The following is a 16,690-nucleotide window of genomic DNA, read 5'->3' as shown; positions in this document are numbered from 1 at the left end:
GAAACCTTCACAAAAGCATGGGAGTTTAACACGTCACCACAAGCCCACATTACCCTCAAAGTAATGGACTTGCTGAACAATCTGTGCAGATTGCTAAATCTCTCATGCATAAAGCAAAAGCAGACAAGAGAGACCCCTACCTCAGTCTCCTTGCATACCGCAACACTCCAGTTGACAACTTCAAATTACCAGCCCAGCTGTTGATGAGCCGCAGACATCGCTCAATCCTTCCCAGCACCAACCAGCAGCTGCAACCTGAGGTCGTCAGCTACAAGGAAATGCATGGAAAACGTGCACAGAGACGACAACAACAACAAAAGCGATACAACGACAGGTCAGCTAGATCACTGCCACCACTGATCGATGGAGAGTCAGTTAGAATCCAGGAGCATGGCCTCTGGAAGCCAGCAGTCGTCATCCAGCCAGCTGACACTGAGCGTTCATATCACGTCCGCACCGCAGAAGGAGCGGTGTACCGCCGCAATCGTCGTCACCTACTGAACACAAAAGAACAACACACTGATGAGATGAACTGTTCCCCTGAAAGAGAACGTGATGGACTAAACACACACACAGCACAACATACACCATACTTACCTGCAACACCACAAGAACTGTTGACTGACACAGAAGCATGCTCAGCATCATATTGCACAAGGTCAGGAAGAGAGGTCAAGCCCAGAGCTGTCTTAGACCTGTGAAATGTCAAAGGGTGTAGGCGGATCGCTGCCCTAAAAGAGTTTGACTATAAACTTGTTATTGAAAGTTCACTTGAAATGCTTTGGTATTGTATTTTTTTTTTATGTTAAGATGTTATTTCTACAGTGAAAGCTGAGTTGCTGAGAATCCCTTGTTTGAAAAGTAACAGTATGTTGGATTATTGTTTCAGAGTCTATGTTGATTCAGTTGGTGTAGTATGCAATATAAATGGGTACCTACCTTGAGTTCAAACTACAGAGCATGTATTCAAATGAAACGCTTAGAATATGTAGACATTTTTCTTTTGTTTTTAAAGAAGGGGGATGTAATATTCATGTGTAAACATACTGAATTGTAATTGGATGCATTTTACCGCCATATCATACTGTGTGCTATGATTGGTTAAGACCACCCAAATGGTTAGGTCATGGGCAGTTTGATCCTGGTTGGCGATATGTGAACATGCCAGTTATAGCTAACTAATAAAGAGCTAAGTTAAGAAATATCCTGTAGTACTACATTTTATTATTTTGTACAAAGTGTGCGAAACAAGACAGGGTCGTTGTCCATTTGGAAGGTGAACCGTCGCCCCAGTCTGAGGTCCTAAGCTCTCTGGAGCAGGTTTTCATCAAGGATCTCTGTACTTTGCTCCGTTAATATTTTCCTTGATCCTGACTAGTCCCTCAATCTCTCCACGGCATGATGCTGCCACCACCATGCCTCACCGTAGGGATGGTGACAGGTTTTCGCCAGACGTGAAGATTGGCATTCAGGCCAAAGAGTTCAATCTTGGTTTCATCAGACCAGAGAATCTTGTTTCTCATGGTCTGAGAGTCCTTTAGCTGCCTTTTGGCAAACTCCAAGCAGGCTGTCATGCCTTTTACGGAGGAGTGGCTTCCGTCTGGCCACTTTATCATAAAAGCCTGATTGGTGGAGTGCTACAGAGATACGTTTCCTTCTGTAAGGTTCTCACATCTCCACAGAGGAACTCTGGGCCCGTCAGAGCCAGTTGTCATCATACCTCTATGGTTTTTGCGACTGCACTTGAAGAAACTTGAAAGTTCTTGACATTTTCCAGATTGACTGACCTCGATGCCTTAAAAGTAATGATGGACTGTCAATTCCCTTTGCTTATTTGAGCTGTTCTTACCATAATATGGACCTGGTATTTTACTGAATAGGGCTATCTTCTGTATACCACCCCTACCTTATCACAACTGATTAAGGCACACCTTTTAATTGAAATGCATTCTAGGGGACTACCTTGAAGCTGGTTGATAGAAGGCCAAGAGTGTGTAAAGCAGTCATCAAGGCAAAGGGTGGCTATTTTGAAAAATCTCAAACTACAAGTTTCCACGTGTGTTATTTTATAGTACTGATGTCTTCACTATTATTCTACAATGTAGAAAATAGTAAAAATAAAAACCCTTGAATGAGTAGGTGTATCCAAACGTGAGTATTACTGTACTTATGAGAAAATGTGCAAGAATTGAAGGTGCCAACAAATGGTAGTCATCATAAGAATGTTTTACTGTCATATACAAAAACGTAATCAGCTCCTCCATCAACGAGGATCAACTTCACCTTTTGTAAGGCTTCGTCCCATCACCTAAATGTGCCTTGAACTAGAAGCCGTTTGCATATTTTAGGGTTGTTTTTTTCTACCAGCACACTTTGACCTCAAATTGCATGCATGATACAGAAAATGCGTGGCTCCTAGCCTCCCTACATGGCTCCTAGCCTCCCATGCATAGGCTACTTTCTGTCTCTACACTCTTAGAACATATGCGGTTGAACAACACAATTTATGTGTAATGATTACTCAGACACATGGGTCAGTTCTTGCAATTAATGTGTTAAAAGCTGAAAACCATACAACACACCCTAAATGTGTTCAATTATTGACCCATCACATTGTTAGAACACTAAAAACAAAATGTTTTTAAAACTAAAACTGAATAAAAACTAGTAAATCAAGTCTGAAAATAAACTGAATTAAAAAATAAAAATAAAATACAAAAATAAATAAAACCCAAACTAATAAAACTATAATAACCTTGGTCTGCACCCATTTTGTCAAGAGGCTCCACACCGTACATACCGATCCAAGAGCAGAAGTCAGTCAATTGTGTTTATTATGTAAAATAAATAACATTAAAAAGAAAAAGTAAGAATTAAATAAAAATAGTCTACTAAACTACAAAATGTGGTCGGTGAAGCCAGTTTGTATTTAAAACCGCCATCCAGAAATACTATTGAAGACGTTGAAGTTTACAAGGAATGTCTCAGAGACATGACCTGTTATGTAATCTGTACAGTTTTCTGTACGGTATGGATACACAGCGCAGCAAGTGCATCTATTCAAATTTTGAAAAGAAACTACTAAAAGAAAAGAACATACAATATTTGGTTGTATTTGCACCAGACACATTGTAAACACACACAAGATGTTCCAACAAAGAACAGAACAGGAGCGACAGCAGTGCTATTTGGGAGAGATTTTGAATCGCAGTACTCTACAGTGGCGTCCTTACCTACTCCTACTTCCCCTGGTCAGTTCTGGTCGGTCGGTGTAGATAAAGGGAGACAAGGTAAGCTATTTAGCAGTCCCTCAGTGACCTGGGGGACCTATCCATCCCACAGTGAATCTATAGCCTCAGCCTCCTAGCCAAGCCCCCAGAGCAGCAGCCCTTCAATCAGGAGTCTCCAGTCATTATGGATACAAAATCCTCCTGGTTGACTGGGAGAGAGAGAGAGAAAACTTTGTTTTGTACGTTGAAAGTCAGTATGACATTTTTAGTTGGTGGTTATTCCCACTTTGAATGTGTGAGTGTCTGCTCTACGCATTTGTGTGTGTGCTCACTCTCTCCGTCTCCGTCTGTATCGAACTCGTCGATCATGCTGCGTAGTTCCTCATCTGTGATGTTCTCTCCTAGCTCTCTGGCCACACGTCTCAGGTTCCTCAGGCTGATCTTCCCGGAGTCGTCATCATCAAACAGCTTAAAGGCCTTCAGGATCTCCTCCTTTGGGTCCCTCTCCAGGATACGGTCTGTCACTGAGACACACGCACATGGGTAAACAGACACATGGTTACACGCACACACGCGTGAAGAGCAGCCATAACACATACTGTACAGGGTTCCACATACGCAAACAAAGCAGGAAACATACCAACTTCATTAAAGTCATCAAATGTTATTTTGCCATTCCCCTCTCTGTCGTAATCTTTTAGTATCTTCAGTATATCTACTTTCTTCACCTCAAAACCCATAGCTCTCATTGCCACCTGTGAGTGAGAAAGTGAGAGAATTGAAAGAAAGATATGGCAGAGTATGAGTGAAGATTAGACAGCAAAAGGGGACAACAGAATCCTAGTAATGATAAGGTAATTGTAGGTAGAAGTTTACCTTGAGTTCGTGGTAGTCTATCTCTTTGTCTTTGTCTGTGTCAAACAGCTCAAAAGCCTCTTTGATTTCATGCTTCTGTTCCTCAGTCAGTTCTCTCCGCTTCTTCCGCTTGGTTTTATCCACTGCCAGCTCAGTCCTGAACATCATTGTCAGGTGGTGTCAAATTAAACACCAAGACCTTTTCTCAATTGCATACTCCTCGTGTCCTCATCTCCTTCTCAAAACCCATTTGAAGAGAAAGTCAGAGGGGCGGGACCTCTGACTTTCTCATCCAATGGGTTTTGAGAAAGAGGCAAGAGGACACGAGGAGCATGCAATTGCTATTCTCACATAGCTTACGTCTCTGAAGTAGGCTGTGTTCGAATACTCATACTAACAGCACTAACCGTACTATTTGTGACGTGAATTGAGTATATAGTATGCTTATTGGTATGGATATAGTTAGTATGCCAGAAGTTCCCAGAAGCATACTAAATTCATCAAAATATGAAGTATACACGCAGAGGACACTATTTCTGTACTTTAGGGACCATAATGCCATTTTTCAGGAAATGGGCGTGGCTTCACATGTCCAGATTTGAGGAAAATAAAAATGTTGTAAAATATGCCCTGAAGTACAACGAGAGCGGATTCAAAATCATTGCTTTAACTATGACATGTTAAATGTAATAAAGTAATGGCTTTTCAAATAAGTTACCTTACAATTTAGGTTGGCTGACAATTTGTTAGCTACAATGTCCTTACGAACTCCATATCATTACAACAGTTTGTACCGGTCCTAACGTTAGTTGGCTACTTATACATCAAACGTCCAGTATATTAACTATAGGCTAACTAACTACCCAACGTTTATTGAAATGATTATTCCCGCCATTCTCAGCTAAGTGGTATAATAGTGCGTTCTCAATGGAATTCTGGTGATTTTGTAAATTCGCTCTGGCTACCTACTCCGATTTAGAGCACTCTCTTCTGAGAAAAAAGTTTAATTCAATTGTTGCCAGCAGCAGTTACAGTCACCAACACTCTGGATAACATGACAACAGCCTATCCAGCTCTAATAGGGCTTGTAAAATGGTCAGAGTAGTCTCATTTGTCTCGAAGTAGCTAGCCAGCGTTAGCTTTACTGCCTTTGTAAGGTCAGAACGCTCAAAGCCCGAGCTCCGAGAGCGAAACGCTCAGAATTTACAAGCGGACAAGCACTGAACTTAAGGGCGCACTCTGGCACTCCAGATTGAATTTAAGAACACACCAGAAGTCATAAAATGTCTAACTAGTAATTTGTTACGCTAACTAGCTAGCAAGAGGTTGCATAGCAACAGCACCAACTTCCGGTAGACGGGCGAAGAGCTAGTACGCCCAACTGAAAGGAAACCGTGCGTTTACAGTATACTAAAATTAACTAATAGTGTGTAGTATACAGTATGTTAGTACGGGTATTCGAACACCGATGTTGGCTACAGACACACTTTATAGACAGTTTCTAAGATTTAACTTACTGACACAGATGGTTAACTTTGGACAGTAGATAGCTAGTTAATTATCTATGGCCTAACTAGCTAATACAACAATTGCCTACCATCAACCATATCTACCTCGCTAGATACCTAGCTACAGTAGCTGAGCTAACCAACTTGCAACAAGGAAGCTGGCTAGTGCCAGTTTGTTTCACAGTTCTTGCTAGGTAACGTTAGTCATTTAAACACTTTGCTACAATTGTAAACTAGATACCTTAAAGACAGACTCATCCTTCAAGTTGTAGCCCTAAACGTGTACAGCTGGTCGTTTGAAGGCAGCTACTAAAATAACAACAAAGCACCTTGTAACAAATCCTTTAATCCGCGCCTGTTTCGCTGTTTCCCATTGGTTGCTGGATCAGTGCTCGGCTACAAAATCGCTTCTGATTTGTCAGATGAAATCTAGAGTTGCTGCGCATTTTCCTACATGAAGAAATGTCCTGTTGTGCCTGCTGCACTCTCTGCCCAGTATAAGGCGCTGTATGTCTGTTGACAAGAGAAATGTAGAGACCAGTGATGGAAAATCCTCACTCTCAGACCCAAGTGAAGCAGGAGGACTGGTCAGCCTGCCTACATTATCAAGACAACAGATGACAGATGACTCCTGTGAAATCAGGTAATCAGGTAATCAGGATCAGACTTCTTTTTCATTAGCAAAATAATGTGTACCACCACATGCCCATTTACCTGAGAATTTGTACTTTCTAGTTAGAAATATCATTAAATGTTGATATTATAGCAGAGCCATGTAATTACAATATGTTTAAATATATGAAAGTGGGGAGCAGTATGTAGTAGTAGTGGTCAATGCTCCCTGATCTGTACTACACCGAAATGCATAATTATGGATATGTGATGTATTCACTGTGATGTATCCTGAATAGGTACACAAAGGTAGAATAATGCAATAACCTTTTTTGCATGTTGTGTATTATTTGTTTATGTTTCCCTTGTTTGGACACAGCAAAGTTCAGTACAGTAAAATACAATACAGTACATTATACTGTACTTAACTCTAGTGTGCTCTACCATACTGTACTGTATCGTATTGTAATAAACTCTACTCTTCTGTACAGTAATGTGCTGACCTACAGTATACTCTATTTTTCTTTACTGTAATGTACTGTATTGTACGGATCTCTACTTTTCTTTACTGTACTGTTGTAAAATGTGCTGTCCATATTTAGATGTGTATGATTGCTTCAGATAACTGACCAAATTTCAGCTACTTTTCAACTTCCATGGACATCCAGTGTTGGTCGGTCGGTGCTCAGTGATTAAGGACGCTGGTTACAATAAATGGAAAGAGAGGGGGCTCATGGGTAGGTGTCAGTAAGAGCCGGAAGACGTGACATAAACTGAAGAGAGAGAGAGAGAGAGAGAGAGAGAGAGAGAGAGAGAGAGAGAGAGAGAGAGAGAGAGAGAGAGAGAGAGAGAGAGAGAGAGAGAGAGAGAGAGAGAGAGAGAGAGAGAGAGAGAGAGAGAGAGAGAGAGAGAGAGAGAGAGAGAGAGAGAGAGAGAGAGAGAGAGAGAGAGAGAGAGAGAGAGAGAGAGAGAGAGAGAGAGAGAGAGAGAGAGAGAGAGAGAGAGAGAGAGAGAGAGAGAGAGAGAGAGAGAGAGAGAGAGAGAGAGAGAGAGAGAGAGAGAGAGAGAGAGAGAGAGAGAGAGAGAGAGAGAGAGAGAGAGAGAGAGAGAGAGAGAGAGAGACAGGGAGAAAGAAAGTGACTATCGCCCCGTAGCTATCACTTCTGCCATCATGAAGTGCTTTGAGAGGGTAGTTGAGGATCATGTCATATCACTTATACCTTACCCGACACCCTAGACTCACTACAATTTGTATATCGCCCCAACAGATCCGCTGATTATGCAATCGCCATCGCACTGCACACTGCCCTATCCCACCTGGACAAGAGGAATACCTATGTAAGAATGCTGTTCTGACTACAGCACAGCCTTCAACACCATAGTACCCTCCAAGCTCATCATTAAGCTTGGGGCCCTCGGTCTGAACCCCGCCCTGTGCAACTGGGTCCTGGACTTCCTGACGAGCCACCCCAACGTGGTAAAGTTAGGCAACAACCCCTCCGCTACGCTGATCCTCAACACTGGGGCCCCACAGGGGTGCAGGCTCAGCCCCCTCCTGTACTCCCTTTTCACCCATGACTGCGTGTCCACGCACGCCTCCAACTCAGTCATCAAGTTTGCAGACGACACAACAGTGGTAGGCCTGATTACAGACAACGACGAGACAGCATACAGGGAGGAGGTGAGGGCCCCAGCGGAAAGGTGCCAGGAAAATAACCTCTACCTAAATGTCAACAAAACGAAGGAGCTGATTGTGGACTTCAGGAGACAGCAGAGGGAGCACACCCCCATCCACATAGATGGCGCCCAGTGGAGAAGGTGAAAAGCTTCAAGTTCCTCGATGTACATATCACTGACAATCTGAAATGGTCCACCCACACAAACAGTGTGGTGAAGAAGGTGCAACAGCGCCTCTTCCACCTCCGGATGCTGAAGAAACTCGGCATGGCCCCTAAGACCCTCACAAACTTTTACAGATGCACCTTTGAGCGCATCCTGTCGGGCTGTATCACCGCCTGGTACGGCAACTGCACAGTCCGCAACCGCAGGGCTCTCCAGAGGGTGGTGCTGTCAGCCCAACGCATCACCGGTGGCACACAGCCTGCCCTCTACAGCACCCGGTGTCGCAAGAAGACCAAGAAGTTCATCAAGGACCCGAGCCACTGCCTGTTCACCCCGCTATCATCCAGAAGGCGAGGTCAGTACAGGTGCATCAAAGCTGGGACCGAGAGACTGAAAAACAGCTTCCATCTCAAAGCTATCAGACTGTTAAATAGCCATCACTAGCCGGCCTCCACCCAGTACCCTGCCCTGAACTTAGTCACCATCACTAGCCAGCTACCACCCATTTACTCAAGCCTGCACCTTAGAGGTTGCTGCCCTATGTACATAGACATGAAACACTGGTCACTTTAATAATGTTTACATACTGTTTTACCCATTTCATGTACAGTTGAAGTCTGAAGTTTACATACATCTTCGCCAAATACATTTAAACTCAGTTTTTCACAATTCTTGACATTTAATACTAGTAAAAATTCCCTGTCTCCCTCATGATGCCAATTATTTTGTGAAGTGCACCAGTCCCTCCTGCAGCAAAGCACCCCCACAACATGATGCTGCCACCCCCGTGTTTCACGGTTGGGATGATGTTCTTCAGCTTGCAAGCATCTCCCTTTTTCCTTCAAACATAATGATGGTCATTAAGGCCAAATAGACCAAACAGTTCTATTTTTGTTTCATCAGACCAGAGTACATTTCTCCAAAAAGTACGATCTTTGTCCCCATATGCAGTTGCAAACCGTAGTCTGGCTTTTATATGGCGGTTTTGGAGCAGTGGCTTCTTCCTTGCTGAGCGGCCTTTCAGGTTATGTCGATATAGGACTCATTTTACTGTGGATGTAGATAATTTTGCACCTGCTTCCTCCAGCATCTTCACAAGGTCCTTTGCTGTTGTTCTGGGATTGATTTGCACTGTTCGCACCAAAGTACGTTCATCTCTAGGAGACAGAACGCGTCTCCTTCCTGAGCGGTATGACGGCTGTGTGGTCCCATGGTGTTTATACTTGCATACTATTGTTTGTACAGATGAACATGGTACCTTCAGGCGTTTGGAAACTGTGGAGGTCTGCAAAAAAATTTCTGAGGTCTTGGCTGATTTATTTAGATTTTCCCGTGATGTCAAGCAAAGAGGCACTGAGTTTGAAGGTAGGTCTTGAAATACATCCACAGGTACATCTCCAATTGACTCAATTGATGTCAATTCACTTATCAGAAGCTTCTAAAGCCATGACATAATTTTATGGAATTTTCCAAGCTGTTTAAAGGCACAGTCAACTTAGTGTATGTAAGTTTCTGACCCACTGGAGTTGTGACACAGTGTATGATAAGTGAAACAGTAGTAGTGGTAGTAGTGGTAGTAGTAGTAGTAGTGGTAGTAGTAGTAGTAGTGGTAGTAGTAGTGTCAGAAGAAGGTCAGTAGCAGTAATTATGTAACAATCATAGTAGACTACTAGACCATATCAGGAATGTTTAGCTTTCGTTTCACTTTTATCTCAGTGTGTTTATTCTCTCAATGACCTCTGAGTAGCAATCGGCTACATTCAAACGACTCTGAATGCAATAACTTTCTTTCTTTGAGTTCTGCGTATAAAAATGTTTGGTCATTTAGCAGACACTCTTATCCAGAGCAACTTACAGGTGCCCTTGTGCCTTGCAGATTTTTCACCCATGTTCTTTCATTGACCTTATCACTAACGTTAACAAACCTGTTGATTTTCTGTGTATCTGCAAAAGCTTCAAACTCAGCATAGGACACAGACCTAGGATCAGCTAACCTAGATGGAAACCTAACCTTTATCGTTAGGGAGTAGTGCAAAAAACTGCACTTAGAACAGCGTCTACATCTCCATGATGACCTTCAGTTATCAGGTGAGTAAAGCACACGGTATGATTGCATGGTGTAGAAACTAATTGGCCAATGGAAACATGCGATAGCTAGACTTTGGCCCTGGACACAGACAGACCGGCACACTGCCCAGATGTCTGGAATACCAGGTAAACAGAAAAGCCAAATTACATTTAGGTGTGTGGCAGTCATCATCTGTGTTTGTGTGTGTGCGCTTGTATGGGTGTGTGCCCTTGTGTGGGATTGTTACATATGTAATCTCCTGTGCAATGTGGGAGGTTGTTATCGATTTAACAGTCAAATTAATTGATGTCTTTCTCTTATGTGCTCACTGTTCCCGGAGTATTCTCACTGCCCCGGGTCACCACACACACACGTGCACACACACCCTGGGTCATTAGTTATGATGAGGGGCTGTGAGTTGTGCTACAGTGAGAGGCAAATTGCCCAGAGCATGATCTGCCCTGAGAACATATTCCAGGACTTCCAAATATCTGTGTCAGGACATACAAACACACTTCTACTTGTTCCTCTATTCTCTTCTCTCTCTCTCTCTCTCTCTCTCTCTCACACACACACACACACATGGGTTGCTTTTCTGGCTGTGTTTCTTCAGCCAGTCCAAACCGGTTTGTGTTTATCTCTGGTACGATAACAGCTCCTGTAGAGCATCTGCCAAAACTATACTCGTGTGACCTCTCGTGTGTGTGTGTGTGTGTGTGAGAGAGAGAGATATTGGTGTGTCAGTTGTAAACACACCACAATTGAAGCACAACAAAGGCAGGAGATCTTTCTGATTGTTTCAGCATGTACAGGAGACAGAACCTGTTATACACTGGATTAATTAATGGTTCTGTGTAATGTTAAACTTTTGTCCATTTATAGCCCCTGGCTGATGGTCTATAGATGCTCAAAACTATATACAAACTAACTCCGTTTAAATGCATCTTACTAGGGTATAGTAGGTTTAGGTTTCATGTTAAGTTTAGCTTACCTTTACATTAAACACATCTCATTGGCACTATTTTCAATTTCATAAGACAATATTTATGTATTTCTTACATAAACATATGAACTAAGTGTGCTTGATTATTTATGTTATACAATCAATTAAATTAAGATGTTTTTGTCACTGGCCTGCACACAATACTCCATAATGTCAAAGTGAAATTGTGTTTTCGAAATGTTTACAAATGAATTACAAATTAAAAGCTGAAATATCTTGAGTCAATAAGTATTCAACCCCTTTGTTATAGCAAGCCTAAATAAGTTCAGGAGTAAAATGTGCTTAAAAATTCAGATAATAAGTTGCATGGACAATAATAGTGTTTAACATGATTTTTGAATGACTACCTCATCTCTGTAGCCCACACACAATTATCTGTAAGGTCCCTCGGTCGAGCAGTAAATTTCAAACACAGATTCCACCACAAAGACCAGGGAGGTTTTCCAATGCTTCGCAAAGAAGGGAACCTTTTGGTAAAAGGGTAAAACAAAAAGCAGACAATGAGTATCCCTTTGAGCATGGTAAAGTTATTAATTACACTTTGGATGGTGTATCAATACTCCCAGTCACTACAACGATACATGTGTCCTTTACTCAAAAATAAGTAAGTGGAAAGGAATGGAAACCAGGTGTGTATGATCAAGACAAAACAAAACAAAACAAAAATGAAACATGGATCGGTGGTGTCTAGAAAGCCGGTGATGCCGAACGCAGCCCGAAGAAGGAGAGGGACCAACTTCGGCCGAAGTCGTGACAGTACCCCCTGCAGGAATTTCATCGGCCTCGGGGACGACCCGGAGGACGAGGCGCAGGGCGATCCGGATGGAGGCGGTGAAATTCCTGCAGTAATGATGGATCCAGGATGTCCTCCACCGGCACCCAGCATCTCTTCTCCGGACCGTACCCCTCCCACTCCACGGGGTACTGAAGGCCTCTCGCCCGACATCTTGGGTCCATGATGGCTCGCACATTATATGCCGGTGCCCCCTCAATGTCCAGAGGGGGCACCTCAGACTGCTGGAGCGGACCAGCCACCACCGGCCGAGGAGAGACACATGGAACGAGGGGTTAATACTATAATCAGGTGGGAGTTGTAACCTATAACAAACATCGTTCAATCTCCTCAGGACTTTAAATGGCCCCACAAACCGCGGACCCAGCTTCCAGTAGGGCAGGTGAAAGGGCAGGTTTCGGGTCGAGAGCCAGACCCGCCTCACTGCGGTGGCGCTCGCCTTCTGCCGCCTGATGGCCAGTTGCAGACGCACATGAGCAGCGTCCCATGTCACCTCCGAGTGCCGAAACCATTCATCCACCGCAGGAGCCTCGATCTGGCTTTGATGCCAAGGTGCCAGGACTGGCTGATAACCTAGCACACACTGGAAAGGGGATAGGTTAGTGGAAGAGTGACAAAGGGAGTTTTGAGCCATCTCCACCCAGGGGATGAAAACAAACCACTCTCCCGGCCGGTCCTGGCAATAGGACCGCAGAAACCTACCCACATCCTGGTTTACTCTCTCCACCTGCCCGTTACTCTCGGGGTGAAAACCTGAGGTGAGGCTAACCGAGACCCCCAGGGGTTCCATTAATGCCCTCCAGACTTTAGATGTGAATTGGGGACCCCGATCAGAAACTATATCCTCAGGCATCCCGTAGTGCCGGAATACGTGGGTGAACAGGGCCTCCGCAGTCTGTAGAGCCGTAGGGAGACCGGGCAAAGGAAAGAGATGGCAGGACTTAGAAAACTGATCCACAACGACTAGGATCGTGGTATTACCCCGTGACGGGGGAAGATCCGTCACGAAATCCACCGATAGGTGTGGCCACGGTCGTTGTGGAACGGGAAGAGGCTGTAATTTCCCTCTGGGCAGGTGTCTAGGTGCCTTGCACTGTGCGCACACCCTCACGTCCTTAGCTAAAGTGGGCCACCAGTACTTCCCAGCAAGACAGCGCACTGTCCGACCGATGCCAGGATGACCCGAGGAGGGTGACGTGTGGGCCCAACAGATCAAACAATCGCGGACATCAAACGGAACGTACAGATGCCCAACTGGACACTGTGGGGGAGTGGGCTCTGCACGTGACGCCCGCTCGATGTCCGCATCCACCTCCCATACCACAGGTGCCACCAGGCAAGAAGCTGGAATTATGGGAGTGGGATCCGCGGACCGCTCCTCCGTGTCATACATCCTGGACAGTGCGTCTGCCTTAACGTTCTGGGAACCTGGTCTGTAGGATAGAGTGAAAACAAAGCGGGTGAAAAACATGGCCCACCTCGCCTGGCGAGTGTTCAGTCTCCAAGCTGCCCGAATGTACTCCAGATTGCGGTGGTCAGTCCAAATGAGGAAAAGGTGTTTAGCCCCCTCAAGCCAATGTCTCCACGCTTTCAGAGCTCTGACAACAGCCAACAGCTCCCGGTCCCCCACATCATAGTTTCGCATACCCGAGCACATAGTTAGTGGCATACCCGAGCACTGAGACAGCACAGCCCCTATCCCAGACTCGGACGCATCCACCTCAACTATGAACGCTAAGGAGGGATCAGGATGAGCCAGCATGGGAGCCGAGGTAAACAGAGCCTTCAGTTGACAAAAAGCCCTGTCCGCCTCCGCTGACCACTGCTGAGAATGCTGGGAAAACTCAGGAAATGCTATATACAACCACATGTGTGCAACAGGGAGCTCTGGGTGAGGTGTCTGCCTAATCATCAAAATCAAGTCAAATGTATTTGTCACATACAGATGGTTAGCAGATGTTAATGCGAGTGTAGCGAAATGCTTGTGCTTCTAGTTCCGACAATGCAGTAATAACCAACGAGTAATCTAACTAACAATTCCAAAACTACTACCTTATACACACAAGTGTAAAGGGATAAAGAATATGTACATAAAGATATATGAATGAGTGATGGTACAGAGCGGCATAGGCAAGATGCAGTAGATGGTATCGAGTACAGTATATACATATGAGATGAGTATGTAAACAAAGTGGCATAGTTTAAAGTGGCTGGTGATACATGTATTACATAAAGATGCAGTAGATGATATAGAGTACAGTATATACGTATACATATGAGATGAATAATGTAGGGTATGTAAACATTATATTAAGTAGTATTGTTTAAAGTGGTTAGTGATATATTTTACATCAATTCCCATTATTAAAGTGGCTGGAGTTGAGTCAGTGTGTTGGCAGCAGCCACTCAATGTTAGTGGTGGCTGTTTAACAGTCTGATGGCCTTGAGATAGAAGCTGTTTTTCAGTCTCTCGGTCCCAGCTTTGAAGCACCTGTACTGACCTAGCCTTCTGGATGATAGCGGGGTGAATAGGCAGTGGCTCGGGTGGTTGTTGTCCTTGATGATCTTTATGGCCTTCCTGTGACATCGGGTGGTGTAGGTGTCCTGGAGGGCAGGTAGTTTGCCCCCGGTGATGTGTTGTGCAGACCACACTACCCTCTGGAGAGCCTTACGGTTGTGGGCGGAGCAGTTGCCGTACCAGGCGGTGATACAGCCTGACAGGATGCTCTCGATTGTGCATCTGTAGAAGTTTGTGAGTGCTTTTGGTGACAAGCCGAATTTCTTCAGCCTCCTCAGGTTGAAGAGGCGCTGCTGCGCCTTCTTCACAATGCTGTCTGTGTGGGTGGACCAATTCAGTTTGTCTGTGATGTGTACACCGAGGAACTTAAAACTTACTACCCTCTCCACTACTGTCCCATCGATGTGGATAGGGGGGTGTTCCCTCTGCTGTTTCCTGAAGTCCACAATCATCTCCTTAGTCTTGTTGACGTTGAGTGTGAGGTTATTTTCCTGACACCACACTCCGAGAGCCCTCACCTCCTCCCGGTAGGCCGTCTCGTCGTTGTTGGTAATCAAGCCTACCACTGTTGTGTCGTCCGCAAACTTGATGATTGAGTTGGAGGCATGCGTGGCCACGCAGTCGTGGGTGAACAGGGAGTACAGGAGAGGACTCAGAACGCACCCTTGTGGGGCCCCAGTGTTGAGGATCAGCGGGGTGGAGATGTTGTTACCCACCCTCACCACCTGGGGGCGGCCCGTCAGGAAGTCCAGTACCCAGTTGTACAGGGCGGGGTCGAGACCCAGGGTCTCAAGCTTGATGACGAGTTTGGAGGGTACTATGGTGTTAAATGCTGAGCTGTAGTCGATGAACAGCATTCTCACATAGGTATTCCTCTTGTCCAGATGGGTTAGGGCAGTGTGCAGTGTGGTTGAGATTGCGTCGTCTGTGGACCTATTTGGGCGGTAAGCAAATTGGAGTGGGTCTAGGGTGTCAGGTAGGCTGGAGGTGATATGATCCTTGACTAGTCTCTCAAAGCACTTCATGATGAAGGAAGTGAGTGCTACGGGGCGGTAGTCGTTTAGCTCAGTTACCTTAGCTTTCTTGGGAACAAGAACAATGGTGGCCCTCTTGAAGCATGTGGGAACAGCAGGCTGGGATAAGGATTGATTGAATATGTCCGTAAACACACCAGCCAGCTGGTCTGCGCATGCTCTGAAGGCGCGGCTGGGGATGCCGTCTGGGCCTGCAGCCTTGCGAGGGTTAACACGTTTAAATGTTTTACTCACCTCGGCTGCAGTGAAAGAGAGTCTGCATGTTTTGGTTGCGGGCCGTGTCAGTGGCACTGTATTGTCCTCAAAGCGGGCAAAAAGTTATTTAGTCTGCCTGGGAGCAAGACATCCTGGTCCGTGACTGGCCTGGTTTTCTTTTTGTAATCCGCGATTGACTGTAGACCCTGCCACATACCTCTTGTGTCTGAGCCGTTGAATTGCGATTCTACTTTGTCTCTATACTGACGCTTAGCTTGTTTGATTGCCTTGCGGAGGGAATAGCTACACTGTTTGTATTCAGTCATTTTTCCAGTCACCTTGCCCTGATTAAAAGCAGTGGTTCGCGCTTTCAGTTTCACGCGAATGCAGCCATCAATCCACGGTTTCTGGTTTGGGAATGTTTTAATCGTTGCTATGGGAACGACATCTTCAACGCACGTTCTAACGAACTCGCTCACCGAATCAGTGTATTCGTCAATGTTGTTGTTTGACGCAATACGAAACATATCCCAGTCCACGTGATGGAAGCAGTCTTGGAGCGTGGAATCAGATTGGTCAACCCGCGTTGAACAGACCTCAGCGGGGGAGCTTATTGTTCAAGCTTCTGTCTGTAGGCAGGGAGCAACAAAATGGAGTCGTGGTCAGCTTTTCCGAAAGGAGGGCGGGGGAGGGCCTTATATGCGTCGCGGAAGTTAGAATAGCAATGATCCAAGGTTTTACCAGCCCTGGTTGCGCAAGCAATATGCTTATACAATTTAAGTGAGATGATCCACCTGCCACCTCAATTACCTGGGAAACCTCCCCAGCACCGACCAGCAGTGTGTCCTCTGCGGCCACAGTTGGTGCAGGGAACGGTCCCCCCTCCGGTCCCCCTCATATCAGCACCTCCCAGCTTCATTGGGGTAGGATCAGAGGTGCTGGGGGATGGAACTGACGGACCCCGATCTGGACGTCCGCGGGATGCCCACAGGTTATCCAGCCGGATGGATAGGTCCACCAGCTGGTCCAGGT

The 16,690-nt window shown here is 45.3% G+C and overlaps 1 protein-coding gene across 1 annotated transcript; it reads right to left on the bottom strand.

The window, feature by feature from the left end:
• Positions 1 to 2,361: 2,361 nt before the first annotated feature.
• On the bottom strand, positions 2,362 to 5,991 carry cetn3 (centrin 3). Its single transcript, XM_021590629.2, has 5 exons — positions 5,835 to 5,991; positions 4,107 to 4,242; positions 3,871 to 3,985; positions 3,563 to 3,754; positions 2,362 to 3,439 (listed from the first exon to the last, which is right to left on the bottom strand). Exons 1-5 carry the CDS (start codon positions 5,849 to 5,851, stop codon positions 3,396 to 3,398), a joined length of 504 nt encoding a protein of 167 aa, XP_021446304.1. The 5' UTR covers positions 5,852 to 5,991; the 3' UTR covers positions 2,362 to 3,395.
• Positions 5,992 to 16,690: the final 10,699 nt, after the last annotated feature.

Source organism: Oncorhynchus mykiss, chromosome Y (assembly GCF_013265735.2).
Source record: "Oncorhynchus mykiss isolate Arlee chromosome Y, USDA_OmykA_1.1, whole genome shotgun sequence".
Lineage (NCBI taxonomy): Eukaryota > Metazoa > Chordata > Actinopteri > Salmoniformes > Salmonidae > Oncorhynchus > Oncorhynchus mykiss.
This window is presented reverse-complemented; position numbering and strand designations above follow the sequence as displayed.

Bases quoted from the DNA above. Each gene is read 5' to 3' on its own strand.
- cetn3 (XM_021590629.2), bottom strand. The intron at 3,755-3,870 runs GTATGTTTCCTG...CGTGTGTCTCAG, and splicing joins TGATGACTTTAATGAAGTTG to TGACAGACCGTATCCTGGAG. The intron at 3,440-3,562 runs GTGAGCACACAC...TCTCTCTCCCAG, and splicing joins TACAGACGGAGACGGAGAGA to TCAACCAGGAGGATTTTGTA.